The 18,113-nt window shown below is 56.8% G+C and overlaps 5 protein-coding genes across 5 annotated transcripts; 2 read left to right on the top strand and 3 right to left on the bottom strand.

The window, feature by feature from the left end:
- Positions 1–414: 414 nt before the first annotated feature.
- V1510DRAFT_363562 (nucleoporin protein Ndc1-Nup) lies at positions 415–2,289 on the top strand (the record flags this gene model as incomplete). Its single annotated transcript, XM_066931138.1, has 3 exons — positions 415–586; positions 619–708; positions 740–2,289. 3 exons carry the CDS (start codon positions 415–417, stop codon positions 2,287–2,289), a joined length of 1,812 nt encoding a protein of 603 aa, XP_066789660.1.
- V1510DRAFT_414711 (cytochrome c/c1 heme-lyase) lies at positions 2,205–3,454 on the bottom strand. Its single transcript, XM_066933465.1, has one exon. It carries the CDS (start codon positions 3,183–3,185, stop codon positions 2,373–2,375), a length of 813 nt encoding a protein of 270 aa, XP_066789659.1. The 5' UTR covers positions 3,186–3,454; the 3' UTR covers positions 2,205–2,372.
- On the top strand, positions 3,451–5,102 carry V1510DRAFT_392518 (GHMP kinase). Its single transcript, XM_066931795.1, has 2 exons — positions 3,451–3,624; positions 3,763–5,102. Exons 1-2 carry the CDS (start codon positions 3,574–3,576, stop codon positions 4,879–4,881), a joined length of 1,170 nt encoding a protein of 389 aa, XP_066789658.1. The 5' UTR covers positions 3,451–3,573; the 3' UTR covers positions 4,882–5,102.
- On the bottom strand, positions 4,996–9,628 carry V1510DRAFT_99774 (IKI3 family-domain-containing protein). Its single transcript, XM_066935821.1, has 4 exons — positions 9,141–9,628; positions 7,972–9,085; positions 6,815–7,937; positions 4,996–6,779 (listed from the first exon to the last, which is right to left on the bottom strand). Exons 1-4 carry the CDS (start codon positions 9,312–9,314, stop codon positions 5,111–5,113), a joined length of 4,080 nt encoding a protein of 1,359 aa, XP_066789657.1. The 5' UTR covers positions 9,315–9,628; the 3' UTR covers positions 4,996–5,110.
- Positions 9,629–14,729: 5,101 nt separating this feature from the next.
- V1510DRAFT_351232 (uncharacterized protein) lies at positions 14,730–15,354 on the bottom strand (the record flags this gene model as incomplete). Its single annotated transcript, XM_066930866.1, has 2 exons — positions 14,730–15,123; positions 15,170–15,354. Coding segments are annotated over 2 exons (579 nt in total), but the record flags the coding sequence as incomplete, so codon positions are not given.
- Between the last annotated feature and the right edge of the window lie 2,759 nt (positions 15,355–18,113).

The following is an 18,113-nucleotide window of genomic DNA, read 5'->3' as shown; positions in this document are numbered from 1 at the left end:
CACACGGTGGCCCAGGTATCACCGGCACCGCCAACGCGCCGCGATCTGCGGATCCGGCTGTCAATTGCGGCGGCAAGCGCTGCCCGGCGCCAGTTCCCGGCCCTCGACCGGCATGCGGCTACGCCCGACGATGCCCGCCCGTGCACAGCAGCACCAGCCCCGGCGCAGCCTGCGCCACCCGCATTTCCGGCGCGGCCTGCGCCACGGTGGCACTCGCGCCGCACGCCGTGCGGCGCGCACGCGAGACGTGTTTGTTTGGGCCACGCGAGTCACCCCAGGGGCGCACAAGCGCGGCACCGCGTGGCGTATATGCTCGTGATCCTAATTTTTCTGGCCGCTCACTCTTCTGTAACGGCAACAAGGTAGGCGCCCCGGAACCAGCACGGCCCCCGGCACTGACAGTCAAAGCCCAGCATGGTGTCGATCGCGCGGTCGTTTCCGGCGTCGCCGTCCGCCGCCCGCACAGACGCAACGCACTACCATGTCGTGTTTTCGGGAGTGATGCAGATGCGGTTCGGCCAGCTGCTCAAGTTCACGCTGATCGCCATGTGGGCGCTCGGCATCGTCCTTGGCTGGCGTCACGGAAGTAGGTGTTGTCCCCGGGCGCGCTGACCGCAGTTCTGTGGGCCATGTTTCTCCCCCTCGCCGGCGCAGCGCTCTCCGCCAGCATCTTTCCGCTCTACGTGGCGCGTAAGGCCAACCTGCACGGTAAGTCGGCCGCCGAGCGTGCTGACCGCAGTCGACGCGCGCGAGCAGCCGTCGCTGGCCCTGACATTGTACCGCCGGGTCGGATCGCCGCACTTTGTGCGGCTCACGCTCATCTACGGCTTCTCGGCCGCCATCATCACCGCGGTTTACTGCCACTATTGCGACCTCGGCCTCTTTCTTCCCCGCCGGGACTTTGAGCTCTCAAAGCTCAACGAGAACCGGATCTACCTCAATTCGCTCGCCGCGTTTGTCACGCTGCTCATGGCTGGCCTGCACTGCGCCCGCGACTACGACCGCGTGCAGCGGCCCATCCACGCGTCCGGCCCGGACGAGCGCGCGCGCGCTTTGGCTGGTCCGCTCGTGCGCTCGTCTGCGCGCATCACGGGCGCGACCGCGACCGTCTTTGTGGTCGTCTACACCGCCCTGCGCAACCCGATCTGGCGGACGACGTCGTACTGGGTTCGCCTCGTCGTCACTCTCCACCGCGGCAACCTCTACGCGCCCATGTCAGTTTCCGTGCGCACGTTTCTGCACGCGTACGTGCTGGCATTCATGCTCATCACCATCTGGCAGGCCGCCAACGCCATGTTCTCCATCTACATGACCGCCGGCCCGCGCTACCGCGGCCAGACCATCTCGTCGCGCTCGCCAGACCGCAACGGCACGCTCCTGGCCGGCCTGCGCGCCCGCTCGCGGCCGTTCACTCGCCTGACCGCGTTCGAGGAGCTTGCCGACATTGCCTTCTCGGATCCGCCGCGCCGCGACGAGATCTACAAGGACATCGACCGCCAGACCCAGTCCATGTGGGCCAGCATCTACCGCGAGTGCTCGGCCGTGCTCGCCGACGTGCGTACCCAGATCGCACCGCCGCCGGCCACGCCCGCCGCGCCCGCACCCGCCGCTCCGGCCCCGGCTGCCTCGGTCCCGGCCGCCGACCCGGCCACGCACCCCCTCCGCATGCGCCAGGAAAACATATTCCTCGCGCCCGTCTCGGGCAAGTTCTCCACGCCCCAGAAGCTCGAGCGCCGTCTGCTCGAGGGCATGCAGGACCCCGAGGCCCGCCAGTCCGCAGCCACCATCGACACCCTCCACGGTCTCCAGGAGAAGTGCCACCAGACCGCGGCGTCGTATTGGCAGTACATTGCCCACTGGCTCGAGCATCCCTACGCGGCGCCGCTCCGCTGCACCATCCAGCGTCGCGCCCGCATGCTCCTGCCCAATCCAGCCCTACCTGCGCATGCCATCGGCGCCATGTGCCAGTTCGTCGTCCTCAGCATGTACGAAGACACGCTCGGCACCGTCCAGCGCGACATCCCGCGTGTCCTCGACGACCTCGACAGCACCATCCTTGCCCTGGACAAGCTGCGCTCGGCCCCAGACCTGCACTGGTCCGACGTCGAGAACATCCGTACCGTCGAGGCCGGGCTGCCGGTCCCGCTCGACGACGTCGAAATGCTCCTCAATCGGCTCCACCAGGGCTTCGAGGCGATCACCCTGCGCTTTGAAAAGTACCTCAAGGACATGGGTCTCTCGGCCAACGTCTGGCGGCGCTGCAAGCAGGTCCTCCGCGACAACCGCTAGCAGTCGCGCAACGCGCTCGCTCCAGGAGTGAACTTTTTACTATGTACAATATCTCGTCACGCCGAAACGCTATTTACATCCGACTACTCGAGCCCAGTGAACCGCTTGAACCGCATCCACGCGCCGCTCGCCGACAGCTTCGGTCGCACGTCCAGGTAGAACGACGGTACGGCCGGAGTCGACGGGTTTGGCCGGCCAGCGTAGAAGTCGATGATGTACTCCACGCGCTCGCCGCATCGGTCGACCACCCAGTCGTGGCGGTCGAACGGCCGCGAGTAGCCGAGAAACATGTTTATCCGCGCGCGGGGGCTCAGGTCGTTGGCGTCGCCTTTGAACGACACCAGTCTCGGGCCGCCGCACGCCGCCGACGCAGTCTTTTCCCACTGCAAAATCTCCTTCCACGCGCGCTCGTTGACCGCGTTGTGGATCGGCACGACTACGCGCATGTCGGCCGCGTTCGGGTCCCAGTTCTTGCGCTTCATGGCGTTGAAAAACATCTCCTCGGAGGGATACACCCAGTTGCCGGCCCTGCCGTCCATGCCGGCCGCCGTCTCCCCGCCATTGAGCGACCCGCTGCCCGAGTGCGAGCTGGCTTCTTCTGTGCCCGCGTTGGCGCGCGGAATCGACGACACCACCCGGTGCTTGTCCAATAGATCGACCTCGGCCACGGCCGACGGCGGCGGCACCTTGGTGTCGTCCTGCTTCTGCGTAAACACCTTCGGAAAAGCCCACATCGACTTGCTAGCCGGCGAGTGCTCGACTGGACACGTCTCGCCGGCCACGTCGGTCTTGCCTGCGGCACTCTTGCCGTGGTCGACTGGGCACACGTCGGTCGCGTTTTTCTTGTCACCACCGGCCTTGCCGCCGCCGCTGTGGTCCACGGGACACTCGGCCATCCTGCTGATCTCGTCCGTCCGACCGGAAATCGTCCGGCTTATGCTACACTTGCGGGTGTCTGTGCACGGCCAATCAGAGCTTCCACAGCCTTCCGCGTGCTCTCCTGGGTAGGCGTACCGTTGTCCTTGGTACGATCGGCCTTGTGTTTGATACGTACGCTTTGTGAGCCAACGTACACCAGCTGAGTCCGCTCCGCAAGCTTGGCTCACTAAATTTTTTTGTTGTGCGTTTAGGTCCCGGACTCGGGTCCAGGACCGACTCACGCTATACCATGACCATTAGCCCGTTCCACTACGCCAGGGTGGCACCGGCGCCCCCTTCTATTTTTTTGGCTCTGCCGTCACGACTTTTCCCTTCGCACACAGCACAAAAACTCATCTAAGAACCATGACCGCCAAAATCTACACTGCCACGGCCACTGCGCCCGTCAACATCGCGGTACGTATGCAATTGCAGCTGTGGCACTTGCCGGCGCTCTTACGCGGCCGTTTGCGGCCGCGCGGACGTGTTTGAAGCTCGCCGCTATCAAACACGTCCGCCCGACGCCCCATCGCGCATCTGCTGACTCGCCCACAGACCCTCAAGTACTGGGGCAAGCGCGACGCGAAGCTGAACCTGCCCACTAATTCGTCGATCTCTGTCACGCTCTCACAGGATGACCTCTGCGCGCTGACCACGGCGAGCTGTTCGGCCGCGTTTGCGGACGGCGACCGCCTCTGGCTTAACGGCTCCGAGGAGACTCTGTCGACGCGTACCCAGACGTGTTTCGCCGAGCTGCGTGCCCTCCGTGCCACCAAGGAGTCCTCGCCCGAGTTCTCGGGCGAGAAGCTGTCGCCGTACGCGCTTCACATTGTGTCTGAGAACAACTTCCCGACCGCGGCCGGCCTGGCGTCGTCTGCGGCCGGCTTTGCTGCTCTCATCCGCGCCGTTGCCGACCTGTACGAGCTCGACGAGTCGCCCGAGCAGCTCTCGCGCATCGCGCGCCAGGGCTCGGGCTCGGCCTGCCGCTCGCTCTTCGGCGGTTATGTTGCCTGGGACATGGGCATTGCCGCCGACGGCAGCGACTCGCGCGCCGTGCAGATCGCCACCCGCGACTTCTGGCCGGACATGCGTGCTGCCGTTCTCGTCGTGTCGGCGTCCAAGAAGGAGACGCCGTCGACGACCGGCATGCAGGTCACCGTCGCCACTTCGACCCTCTTTGAGCACCGCATCAAGGACGTCGTGCCCAAGCGTTTCGAGCAGATGTCGGCCGCCATCCTCGCCAAGGACTTCGAGACCTTCGGCCGGCTGACCATGGTCGACTCGAACCAGTTCCACGCCGTGTGCCTGGACTCGACTCCTCCCATCTTCTACATGAACGACACCTCGCGCAGCGTCATTGCCCTGGTCGAGAAGCTGAACGCACTGCACAACCGTGTCGTCGCTGCCTACACCTTCGACGCCGGTCCGAACGCGGTCCTCTACTACCTGGCCAAGGACGAGGATCTGGTTCTCGGTCTCGTCAAGGCGGCCCTGCCCAGCACCCCTGGCTGGGAGAAGAAGCCGCCGGTGACTCCGGCTGTGCCCGAGGGCATCGACCAGCGCTACCTCGACGCCCTCGAGGGCGTCACTGCCGTCATCCTTTCCAGCGTCGGCACCGGACCCCTCAAGTCTGACAAGTCTCTGATCGGTGCCGAGGGTCTCCCTGCCAACTAAATGCCTCCTCCCGGGCGCGCCGGTCGCCGTGTCCGCTGCGTGCCAACCGTCGGCCTATGACCCCCGGTATCGTTGCATCAATCATGTTTTATGTACTTTGTGATATACGATCTGGCGTTGCTTGCTTGCTCTTGTGTACTAATTTTGAGTCTTATACTAATATATACATCCCGTGGATTTTCTTCCTGGTATATGCACCAAAAATTGTGGATTTTACTATACATGATGCTCAGTTGACAAGAATCTCGACCTCGTCGAAACGCCCGACGGAGGGCGCAATCAGCTTGTCCAGCTTGCGGCCGTCGTCGTCTTCGCGAACGAAGCCGTCGTAGACCTCGTCAACACAGTCAGAAATCTCCGAAATCACACGCACATAGCCGCGCTGGATCTCCTCGGCCCGCTCGCGCATTGCGCGACGAACTAGAGCCTCGGTCAATGCTCGCGCATCGGCCCGGCTTTGGTCGATGCGCTCGCACAGGCGGCCGATGGAATTGACAAGATATTCCTCTTCGTAAACGCTACCCTTCTTGCCTTTGGCACGCTTGCGCTCTTCGCGCCGGCGATTCTTGGCCGTCCGGCGACTGGCGCCCGTCTTGGCCGTCGTCCCGGACCTGTCCGTGTAGCGCGTGAAGAGCGATGCCGAAGTCGAGATCTCTGAGGCCGAGATCGAGATATTGTCTGGAACATCCCCGTCCTCGGCGCCTTCGTAGTAGCTCATCGGATCCTCGGCCTTTTTCTGTCGCAATTCTCGCACACGGGCCACCTGGGCCGTCAACTGCTGGCGACAATCGGCCACCAGCTTCGACACGGTGTTGAAGCCTTCCACCAGGGCAGTGTCGATCCGCCGCTCAAGCGCGTCCTCCAGCTCTTCCGCCGCAGCGTTCTGCACGATCACCCGGATGGCATCGTCGAACTTGTAGCCGGCACAGAGGCATCGCACGGCCTCGGTAACGTCGCCCAGATACTCGAGGTACACGTGGCCAGCGTCCTCGTAGCGCTTCGACTCGTACAGAAGCTCGGCCAGCTTCAATTGCAGCTCGCGTGCGCGACTCTGCTCGAGGCGAAGCATCCCGGAAACAGCCAGCGCCTCGCGCCAATGCATGCCCGTGGTGTATGCCGCCAACGCGGACTCGTAGTCGTGTAGCATCTCGTAGGCAACACCAGCCTCCTTGTACTTTTTCTCGTCGTCGGCCAGGAAGCCAGCGTAGAGACTGAAGATACGGTCAATTTTCACAGAGGCCAAGTGCTTCGACTTGCAAAGGCCAATTGCAGCCTTGTAGAGACTGTGCTCGACCACAAAAGGCTCAATCTCGGTTTCGAACACACTGCTCTCGCAGCCCTCTACTTCGATGTCAAAAAGAGACGCCAGCGCCTTCTGGAATCGGCTGAGGTGCACGTCCAGCATGTAGCGCTGCCGCAGAGGCGTCTGGGCCTGTATCCTGTCGAGAAACGGAATGTACTCGCGAGGGTCCTTCTGCGAGCTGCGTGCAAACATTAGCGCCAGACGCAGGTCATAGAGGCCAAGCGCGCTGTCGTAAAGCTTATTCACATCCTGTAGGAAGCAGATGTGTTGGATCGCTGGCAGCGCCAGCTGCACATTGTTATTGTCGGCCATCTCTGCAAGCAGCACCAGCGCGGAGTCGATGTCTGGCGGTGACTTGCAGACATATGCCGTGATGATGCTCTGAACGTGTGTTGTCATATACTCCTCTCGCAGTACACCGAGGACGGCGTCGCAAACCCGGTTGATCTTCTCTCCCGCCTGCGGGCTGGCAGCGGCCGCAGTTGCCTTCGTCGCCTGGGTGGCGCCCATCTCGGCCGGCACAAAAATCGGTGCCTCGGACGCGGGCTCGCGCGTAAGCGTCTCTTTGTATATGGTCTTGGCAACATCCTCGTTGCTGGCGGTTAGTAGGTCCCACTGACGCGCACATACCTCAGCCCTGACAGGAAAAGATCAAGGTACTCGACGGAAGCCAGCTCTTTGACGAACAGCGAGATGTTGTCCATGAACAGCTGGGGTGCATAATCGTGCAGGATATCTAGATTAACCCTATGCGCGCGGCAGGTCATAAATGCAGAGTGATACGCCTTGCGGTCAATGTGCCGCCGGACGCCATCCAAAACCAGAATGCGCGGATAAATAGTCTCCAGATTGCCGCGAGGCATTTCTAACACAACGGCATACTTGGACGGCATTACCGAGACCAACTTGGCGCCACGCTCTATGGCACGGCATCGCTCGTCGCTGACTTCATCATCCTGCAAGACCTGCAGACTCTCGACATTAGATAGATGCACGAACTTGAGTAAATGCTGCGCAGTAGTGAAGATCAGGTGGTCGTCGGTGACTACCATGGAGGTGCAAGAGGTTGCCAGTCGACGTTGGTTGGCGTACAGCCGGCCGTTCTCGGTCAGTCCGAAAACTACCAGTTCTTCCTCTATGGTAACCGCCTGTATGTGTACGCACTTTTCGGGTAGTGTGGCCGAATCAACGTGAGCGTGATCTATCTTTTCCTGTCCGTCCTCCATGACGTCCACCACAATCTGATATATGTTCCCGTTCTCTGTATGATAGCAGACCGAGTCCTGACTGCGCTCAGTCGTCATGGTGACAATGTGCCGCCCAAAATCGAGAGATTTCTCGACTGTAGGGCCAGTAGCGTTGTGCAACGAGCTTATTGGCGACGAAATCTCGATGACCTCGTAGTAGCCGCCCGCATCTGTGAAACGGGGACGCAGCAATACAAATGGGATTGGAGAGAAGTCGACCAGCATTAAAATGAATCCGTTAGCGAAAGTAACCTGTCGTGGTACGGCTTCCGGCGATACTAGCAACTTCTCGAGCGGAGTCGACATCTCCACCTGGTGCGGCGCCACGATCCGTCCGTTTTTCGTGTGCCAGAACAGAAGGTCGAGGTGCGTCCGTCGTAGGATGGCCGTCATTTGGTTGTCCTGGCTGGTTGCGGTGTCGACAGGAGTGGAGGCCACGTCGATCTCGCGCAACGCCATCGGCGGCGGCACGTTGGCCACACGCAGAGGAGTAATTTTAAGGGTCGCTGGGGTCAGTACTGCGTCAAGCTTGTAACTTACTTCCATCGTGAACCACCACCGTGCCCCAGTCGTTCGGCACCGAGTTGGGGCCTGTGGATAGACCCACCGTAAACTCGTGCATCTCAATGAACTGCTTGCCTGCAATGATGAACGTGCTGGGTTTTTCCGAGTGCCACATTGCGACAAGAATGGATGCGTCCTCTGGAGCAGCCGTCGGCACAATCTCTTGTTTCAGGTACCAGTGGTAATTTCCGGTGGTATAGAACTGGATGCGATCAGCCATCCATACAGCGAGTATCGTTGACGTTGCGTTCCACATCAGGCCGCGAACGGAGCTCGGCTTGATGCCCTCCAGGGTGAACTCGCCTCGTCGCAGACCATTGCGCTCATAAAAAATGACGTACGCAGTCGCCAGGTTGGACGCGCCATCGACGGCTGCCTTGTGCTGCAGAGAGGTTATAAGGTTGCCTTGCGGTCTCCAAGACGTGAACGGACGCAGCCCGGAGACTGGCTCCGATATGCTGTCAAGCACACCTTCCCGGGAGTATACGCGTAGTGTGCGACGGGTACCGGCATGCTTGAGGTTCACCACGAAATATTCGCCATCGCCGCGCCAGGACAGAGAGCAATCCGTCACCGCCGTGTCGTCCACTTCTTCGGCAGACGAGACTGGGGCGTCATCGGACTCCTGGCCCGTCTTGCTAGCCCTCTGCTTCTGTAGCAGGCTCGCAGCGACACCGGCCTTGGCGCCCTTTCCTTGAAACTGCGTTTCGGCTTTACCCCAGCCGACGGACACGTGCTTTGATTGCTTGAGATCAGCCTCAGTGACGGGAATTTCTGCTAGAGCCTCGAATTCTCGAGTCAGGAGTACGAGGTTTGAAGATGTGACAAGTCCTAAGATTTCCTCGTCGGGGCTCCAGCCTGCAGCAAGGATACCGCCATCAATGGAGCCCGCGATCTGAAATTCGTAGATCGGGTCGGCGTATGACTCATTGAACGGGCATGTGATGATGACTATCTGGCCGTGCGAAAGTATGGCTACAGCATACCGTGTGTCCGCAAAATAATGCAAGTTGATAAGAGAGTACGTCTGGCCCCAATCAAGCTCGGGGAGGTCGAAGCTCCCTTGAAAAGCCCACTCGTTCTCCTCGCCCTGGTTATCAGTACTGGTGTTCTGTGGGCCCGTAGCCTTAGCCCGGTCTTCTCACCCCAGATTGGAAGAGCTCGAGTGTACCGGCTTCGCTATTGATCAGCAAGCACACTGGGCCAGCAGCCTCTGGATCGAAGTAAAGTCCGCTGATTTGGGAGCTTTTGCCGATATCGTCCAGATCTGACTGCCTAGACGACAGCCGCGTTCTCTGGAGAGGGATCAGGTTCCACATCGAGCTCTGCGGTGGTGTTGTGCGAGCGTCTACCGTTCCTGGTCTGAGATCGTTCAGTCGTCAAAATTTTCGAAGTCGGGGAAAGCATAATAGGTGACAGTAAGGCGAGGTCAGCACATGGTCATCTATCGCCCCTGAATATTTTTGGGGTGACATTATATTGAGCCGCCCAGCGTGCGGCTTGTCCCGACGCACGCCCGGTACTGGGAATTGTGCACTCCAGGCTCGCGACACACTTTACGCAAGTCCACAGCGTCTGTTTGGAGCCGCCATGTTATCGCAGCAAAGCATAGAAACTACCTGGCGGCTAGCTACAGCATTTAAAAGACGGAACGGACATGAGCAATATAACGACGCACAGAAATCTCTTCAACGATGGGTTCAGTAGAGCTCAAAGCGCTGACATTTGCCTTCGGTTCTCTCGAGAGGAATGGACCATATCTCCGTGATTATGCCACTGTTACTATCGCTCGAGATATCCATATGTAAAGATATGCGCGCAAGACTACATCAGGAACAAGGCGTAGCGTTCACTATGTATAATGAGGAGTCTAAACGCCAGACGAACGTGTTTGATTCGGGCTAATCCTTGCGCAAATTGAGCCGAAACACAAATTTGGCAACGGCTAATGCTTTCGCGTGCTTGTTGCTTGTATACAATGACGATGAGCACACACTACGCATGCGCGCGAGACGCCGGAGACGAGTACCACTGGCGTGCCAGTTCATGGCTCGTGTTTTGTATGCCCACCGTACAGAACTTGCAGACGCATGTGCGCACTTGTACCCGCAGGTTGAGATGTCTTCGCACAAGCTTGCAATCGGCCGGATTAGCAAGCGCTCAGAGATGCTCACAAGCGTCCGTGGGCGTCAGCAAGCGCCCGCAAGCGTCCGCAAGCGCCCGCAAGTGCCCGCGGTTGCGTTCGAGCGTCTGTAGTCACAGATACCTGCCCATATGAACGCAAGTGCCGTAAGTGCCCGCGAGTCCATACAAGCGCCCAAAAAGCTCAGAAACTTATTATCGGTCGGTTCGAAACAGTGTATACACGTACTGTTATTTAGTGACGCAGGATTTGCAGCTCGCAAAGCTCTGCGACGGATTTATTTTGCAGTCGAAAGCCACACCAAAGCCAGGCACGCAGTCTGCAGCGGGAATAAAGCAGGCGTGGTCATAGCTTCTGTCGACCACTGGTCGTGTTGACGGCCGCAATCGACCGAGCGCAAGGAGTTCGTCAAAACTATCTTCCTCCGAACTGATGTGGCCGCGCGTGTGGCGCTATGGTCTGGCCCTCGGCCAGCAACTGCCGCAAGCCGTCCTCGGAATGGACGCCAGACTATCTTCACCTGCAGCCAAAGTGCGGCTGTGACCGATCGACCAAATCGGCGATAAGCGCAGTATCCGTAGATGGTCCATGCACCTGTGAGCACGGGCACACTTGATCCGGCTTATGGAATCGCGTCTCGCTAACAAGCATGTCCTTAGTAAAGCCCGTTCTGGGTGCAGTAGCGGAAACGCTCGTCCATGCAAGTGGTCTTTCTAAATCCGTCCCACCTTGTAACGTGCAGAAGTACGTTTTTTGAATCCCTAGTCTCTCGTCATGCCTCGTGCATAGCCAACACATCAGTGTACGGGTCGTAGTAACCCACAGGGCAGCCGGTAGCCTAGGTACACAGTACATTGATCCGGGGATCGTCCCATACCCACACCTCCTTACGGAGCGTTTTTCATCCGCCGTAATCACAAAGAGGTCTACCGCAATGAGTCTGTGGTTGTGTTTCAGAAGACCAGTGCGTACCTTGACGGCGACGATCGTCCGAAACTCATTGCACTAGCGCGTAGGCTCGAACCGCCGACGCCCCAGATGCGAGCACGACATACCGTTTGCCTGAACGGCGTAAGCGGTTGACCTCGGCGACTGGAAGCGCAGCAGTTGATGGTGTCTCCTCCAGCTCCAGGCTGAGGCACCGCCCCCGCCCGTGCCTGTCGACGTATGCACGAACTACCCAGCGGCTGACGCGCCATCTCAAATTCGGTGAAGGGCGCAAGCTTTCTATGCTCAAAAATCAGGCCGCGGCCGCGGCCACCAGAGACCAGTCCAGCTGGAATACTATAATAGGAAAGTCGCGGAAGTCATCCGTTAGACAGTCGTCTGGTCCATGCAGGCGGACTGGTGCGACGGCGTTCCATGGCCGCGGTAAAGCCCGCAGGCACGAGCACAGAAAGAGAAATAAAAGGGATGACTAGTGTGGCGGTCGGGCACAATTGCATTAGCGCCCGTCTCTGTCTTCCACACTCTGCTGGCCGGCCGCTGGCCAGATGCATGCCTTAGGTCCCCGCGACAGCCGCGGCGGTCGCAGGCGGCCTCAAGACAATCCGGCAAACCGGCTCTGCCTATCAAGTGAGGGGCAGCTAAACGCCGATGTACCTGTCGCTGGCAAGTACCCTTCTGCTGGCACTCGCCTACTGGGTGCGACTGCTAAGACTACTGAGACTGAACAATCTGAAAGATGCTCGAATACCGTCTTGTGCCGGGTCCGAGTGGTCACGACGCCTATGGTCAAGACAATGCCCACTATATCTCTAATAGATTTTGCCAGCTGGCTTATGTCACCGCAGCGGCACACATACCACCTACACCGGGGGTCCACAGCAAGTCACTCAACGTTGGCGCGCTTAGTTGTGACTGACGTGCCGGCGAGCCCGCCTCACAGGCTCTATAACTGTATCAATCTACTAGCCGATCTAGGATCTCTCTATAGTAGTCCATTTCAGGTAAGGGATGCTTCAGACGCACTTTGATGCAAGCTACGGAAATAATATCTGGCGGCCCTTTGATGCAGCAGTCGCCAAACCAACACTGGATGTGCTGGCGACCCAGCCGCGCCGGCCTGACGCCTTCGGGTACAACCGCCCTAGCCAATGATCTATCTATACCCGCTTTCTAAATCACTGCCCTCTCCAACTGGGCTTGATCTTGGCGTTTCAGGTTTTCCGTTGGTAGCCTCCCACATAAATGTAAAATGTAGCTGGCCTTGCCTATGTGCGAATGTGCCCTATCCAAGAAGCCGGCTGCTTACCGCCGGTCAGAATTGGTCTAGTGTATGCGGGGCAGGCTACTGCAATTAAAGAGAGAGACATGCAAAACAAACCCAGTGCGTGCGTCCGTTGCCAATTCACGCTTGACGCTGCCGGCGATACCGCCGTTTCAGAGTGCAGCAGGCGGACGACTGTCTGATCTTCTCTCAGCGCTAGTTTTAAGTTCATGCTATAGAGATAGAATTCTGGTTTACATTGAACTTAATTTTCAGACGATGTGCTCAATGCCTTCTGCATCGGCGCAATGAGACGCTGCATTGGTTAAAAAGATCAACGTAGAATCAAGGCCCACCGGTGTAGCCGCCACGACCGCCTTGCGATTAATTTGTTACAAGCACGGCCTACAGCGTGAGCAGCGCAAGACGCATGTTCGCTCTCATCCACCGCCACAGTGAGTTCAAGCTCCGGCTGTACAGTCTGCGGAGCATCATCTTCGCCGGTACCAGCTTACGTCCGCAGTCCTATCTGCGGACATTCACTTTGCTGCCCCGGTCGTTGCAACAGCAGTTAAATCGACTGAAGTCCATTCGAGAGTGGTCAAGCTGCAGCTGTCGCTAGCCTGCAGAAAACTACAGCCGCCAGCTGGCTGACAGTGAAGTACACTAGTTACATACGCTAATTTGCATTAGCGCGTCAAAGCGCACCTGCTTGCATAAAGGTACTCCTGCGTATACAAGGTATCCAAAGTACTACAGATGTAGCTTCATCGATGTCCAGTTCTTGGCAAAGTTCCATGCTGCATGTTTATTAGTCCGACGTCTACTATCCTCCGAGACTCTACAGTGCCGTCCGCAGGAGTGAAGCGATACAACCGCGACTTGCAGCACACCGCAGGCATTGGGGTCAATGTCTTCAAACTGAGGCAGGTAAGTATGTGAGACCACATTGCGCAGACTCCGCCCGCAAATCGTACAGTATACGCCGACTTGCTTGTCCAAGCTGGGTGCAGCCTTCAAAAATTTGCAGCCACAAACACCAGTGAGTGACTTCAGGCCCGCCAGACGTATTACCCGACTTTTAAGTCCTGAAAGCCGGCCTCTGTGCCGGGGCGCAAGTACCCATCTACCTAGCAGTACAGAACGGCCCTCTTTTTGAGCGAGCTCTCAACGGCTGCTGCTTGCGACTGTGCTACCGATGCACAATCTAACCAGCTAGCATATGACTAGCTCGCTCAACAGTAGCGTATTGGATCCAATTACTCTACGCCATCCAACAGCCTGCGGCTATGATGAAGTTCATTTCCGAAACCGCCGGGAAAACCCTGGCTTTCTATCTCGTCGTCTTGGAGTGTAAGCAACCACTATTAGTGCAATTTATTCAAGTCTATCCTATTTTTCCTCATTAGTAGCAACATCATATAACAAGTTATCAAAAGGGATTTTTCCAAGAAACCGTGCCAGGAAATGATAATATATATAAACATCAGTAGTATAATCCAAAGAGCACCAATGCCGAACAAAAAAATACAAGATATACATCCAAGAAACAAAATATGTATAGTACCGGCCCCTACATGTCTATGACCATGGTCAGCTAACAATCTGTGTGATAGCTAAACCTGAGCCAGTGCTAGCCATGTGTTTTGTAGTCCCTTCCCTTCCAAAATGATATTCAAAATGTGGCCGCTCCTCAGGGGGCGAAAAGGGAGATAGTCTGACTCCATAGACACCATTCCTTTCAGACTGTCGAATGCTTATCATACCTTGGCCCATGCCACGATAGGATTCAGCTGCCTGCATAGACCCTTGAGTCATTTGCGGCTCTGTGTGTGTGGGCGAACATCTGCTCTTTTGTGGCTGTGGCCCACGCCCAGCTCCAACAGTGAACCCTGTCCGATCGGTCAAAGGGACCATCGATGGAATCGACAGTTGCCCGCGCGGCGTAGCGGCCTGCAGTTGCGCAGCCTGCGCTTGTGCCCGTGTAGAGTAGCCAGCAATCCCGTTATGCATAAAGGACGATGAGGAAGACTGTGAGCTATGATATGTATACTGCGGCGCGTATGCGTTGGCTCCAGGAAAAATCTGGCCATTGGTGGTCTGGTGAGAATAGTAGTTATAGTACCTCTCTTCCGTCTCGTTGGGCACTTTGATACGAGGCAGAGAAGTTTCTCCGGTGGGACTTGCACTGTTCGTAGTCTGAATCACCAGCGAACAATCATTTTCCTCTTCTTTGACTCTATGTTCGTCTTTGGTCCGCTTGCGTGTGCGATTTGGAGTTTCATCGTTCTCCTTAGTGTCTTCGCTAGCCTGTCGCTTCTGACGCTGCTGCGTCTTGTTACGTCGCTTCGTCGACGAAAGCGCTAGAAGAGCAGCTGTACGCGCTGCACCACCTTTAATGTTTGGTAGAATCTCAATATCTGGAAAAAATCGGCTACTCAGGTCAGGCTGCGTCCGAATCGTATGATGTATGGCCATGACCAGCTGGCGCACGTCGTCGAATGAGCTGCGTTTTGACTGAACTCCACAGACTTTTCCACCCACGTTGATGGGTGTTTCAGTCTCAGCATAAGCCTGAGGCTGAAAGGTGCTATCAGTAGCGCCGTCTGGCGACACCAACCTATGACCGTATTTCTGACCTCCAGCACGATTGAATGGTAGGGCCTTGCTGGAAACTGAGAAGTCAACCACATTCTTCCATTGCTCGAGTCTATCCAGTTGTATTAATACAAGCTCGGCTTGCAACAACGGGAAGGTGTCTTTACGATATGATTCCCTAAAAGTCAGTCTATGTTTATGACGCGCGTATTTTAAGTTTGTACCTTTGATAATGCTTGCGGCACATGTGAACCCAAAACTCATCTGGGATTGCAAGCGTCTGACGCTTATTCCGACCAAAAATATGTGAAACAACCTTACGCGAGGGAGCTGACGGATGACACCCACCGGGCATGTTACGGCACACACATGTTGATGACACAGCTCCGTCAGGGCTTGTAGTACTCGATTGAGGGCGCACTAGAGGAAAACGCGGCTCGAAGGCATGGCTGCTCTTTATAGACGTAGGTGACGCTGATACAGAGCTGGTGTGAGAGGATGGCAACGACGGTGTAAGCGCAGGCGGTGTAGTCGCTGCTGACGATAACGAGATCACCGATGACGCAGGCGATACAGGCGAAGCTGGCGAAAGCGGTGAAACGGGTGACGTTGGTGCTGGCGAAGTTCGGCACACACTGGACTCCAACGGTGGCGGTCGCGGCGCCGGGCTCGGGTTCAGCAGGTTCTGCAGAGACAGCATGACCAGCGGAAACGGAGAAAAAGACAGCAACCAGCAGGCTCTTAACTCAACAGCAGCGAAGGACAAGCACGAACGGCAAAATGAGTGTCTATATATATGTGCCCGTACGGGCCGGCCAACATATATATATATAAATGTGTAGATGTATATACAGTAACCTGCTGGCAGATAGTTCAAGCTGGATCAATAGCTTACAACCTCATATGGTGGCCACAACAAGTACCGCAGTATTAATACCCAAGCCGGGATAACTTTAGGTTGCACGCACGACGGCGTTCGGCCCTGGTATTATATATCGCTACCACATTGGCTTTTGCGAATCCGAGGATACTCTGCGTCGCGAGTACGTTGTTGGTAGGTAGTAGATATATTACTTACAGGTACCAGAGGGATACGTATTGGGTAGGCAGTGTACAAAGTCAAACAGGAGAGACAGCAATACTACTGGATTAAAGTTCGACGTGAATTATTTAGATCATTTAGAGTGAATTCAAGCACAGAGACCAGCATGCTGTGATGTATACTATGTTGCAAAGACCGGCTGGTGCCTAGGCGAACGAGCGAACAGCCTGAATTAGAATGGTGTGGCCGCTATGAAGCAATTGCGGAGTGAGCGAAACAAGTGCACAGCTGAGACAACAACGCATGCAGTAGCAAGCGCTCCGACTAGAGTGGACCGGTTACAGTGAGGAGATACCAGAGTACCCTTGTCGGGGGGATACGGCGCCAGTACTAGCATGCATGCTGCTTGATCTTGCGCAGCTTAGCGCTAAACTGTATATGGCGAAATGGCCCGGAAGACTGAGATGCGCACATCAGAGCTGATTTTGTATTAATTTTATCAGAAGTGTAGCGACGCAAATAGTATGCCACTATGACACCAGCAGAGGTAGTTGGTCCCGCTGCTCTCACGATAGCCATGGCATACTTGAGAGGTTACATGTTTTCTTCCTATGGTTTTTTGTGTATAGCTTGAGGCTGCCAGAGATTGTTGCATACATACCATCTGGTTGGAAACATTAAACTCCGCTAGGTTAAAGTATACTTAGTGTAAGTCGCAAGACTCCTGATGATCGCCCAACGCGTGCACGATGGTCGAATGCGAATGAGGTGCGGTTACGGCTGAGGCTATAGTACACGCAGTACTGACGTGTACGGGCCTGCGCGAAGTCGGAGACGGCGTGCGGCGGGTACAGTGGTGCAATGGTAGAACTATGCGGCAAATATACATGCAGATACCTTGTACTATGGTATATAATAGTCGACAATTCAAAATGCCTGCAGGGTACAATCACAGACTCATATGTACTACGTGATCGGGACTTTGGTACCTCTAGGCTACAGATTGTACCCAATACCTTCTGGTGCGTGCAACTCACGCAGCCTACGCAGCCGCCTGCGTCGCCTGTGCGGTTGCGACGCAATATGCACCATACTGCAGACCATAGCACATGCTAGCCGTAGGCGCGCATGCCAATGCTACGCGACGTTTCTAGTAAGCCCAGGGCTCTGTCTCTGCGAGTGCTAAGCCCGCACTTGCGGAACCGAGTCTGTCGGATGTGAACGCGTAGCATATGATCTGGATTGTATATGATTGCCTCAGTCATTGCGAGGTAGACTCACATGCTAATGGCGCACCTATGCGCTTCATCCTCTTCAGCGGTCGCTATGCGGTGGTCAGCCGCCGTGCCTGCACACAGCGCCAGTGCCAGTTGGACCACAATTGGACGTACATGAAAGCGCGCTAGGCGGCTCATTGTGCCGGCCAGGCACCTGTCTCTGGATGCAAATTCTGATTACAGTGCATCTGGGCTGGAGTGCAGACGTGCACCGCAGCAACCCGATTGAGCAAGCCTACATACGGACAGCAAACGCCTCGAACTTTAGCTCTACCTCGATGTAGTGCGCGTCTAAGCGCCACACATGCGAGTTGAGACACGTACCCAACGTCTTGGTCCCGGCAACAGAGCAGTCGCCTCGGTTCCCAGACCTTTGGATCCAGGGCGCCCACCGCCGCGTACATGGACAGTCTCCAACAGATGAAACAAGTTCCGAGGACACGGGTCGCCTAGCACCGGGCTCTCCGCTCGGCTGGTACCGCGTGTCACAGCCACCTTCATTGTGCCCGGCCTCACATCAGTCCCAATCGCCCGCGCGTTGTAACGGACACTTCATGACATTCTCGTCGATGCTCCCCTTAGGCCAGTTTCGCTTACCCAGCTGGGCGTGCTTTTAGGATCTTGGTGATACAGTTCTATCGCTAGGAGCGCGCGCTCACGACCACTCGTAGCCTCATTACACGTCTCGGCCTCATCTGTGCTTGATCCATGCACTAGGCTTCGTATGCTACCGGCACATGTGCATCCGCTACACATGCAGCAACATACAGAAACATACAGCGATTACGATGGCGCATCGCCCATAGACTCTTTCTTGACGGCACTGGTTGACCGATCAGACGGACAACG

The sequence above is a fragment of the Dipodascopsis tothii genome (assembly GCF_038497935.1).
Source record: "Dipodascopsis tothii strain CBS 759.85 unplaced genomic scaffold V1510scaffold_10, whole genome shotgun sequence".
NCBI classification, from domain to species: domain Eukaryota; kingdom Fungi; phylum Ascomycota; class Lipomycetes; order Lipomycetales; family Lipomycetaceae; genus Neoaidaea; species Neoaidaea tothii.
The sequence above is the reverse complement of the archived record's forward strand: the minus strand, read 5'-3'. Positions and strand labels throughout refer to the sequence as shown.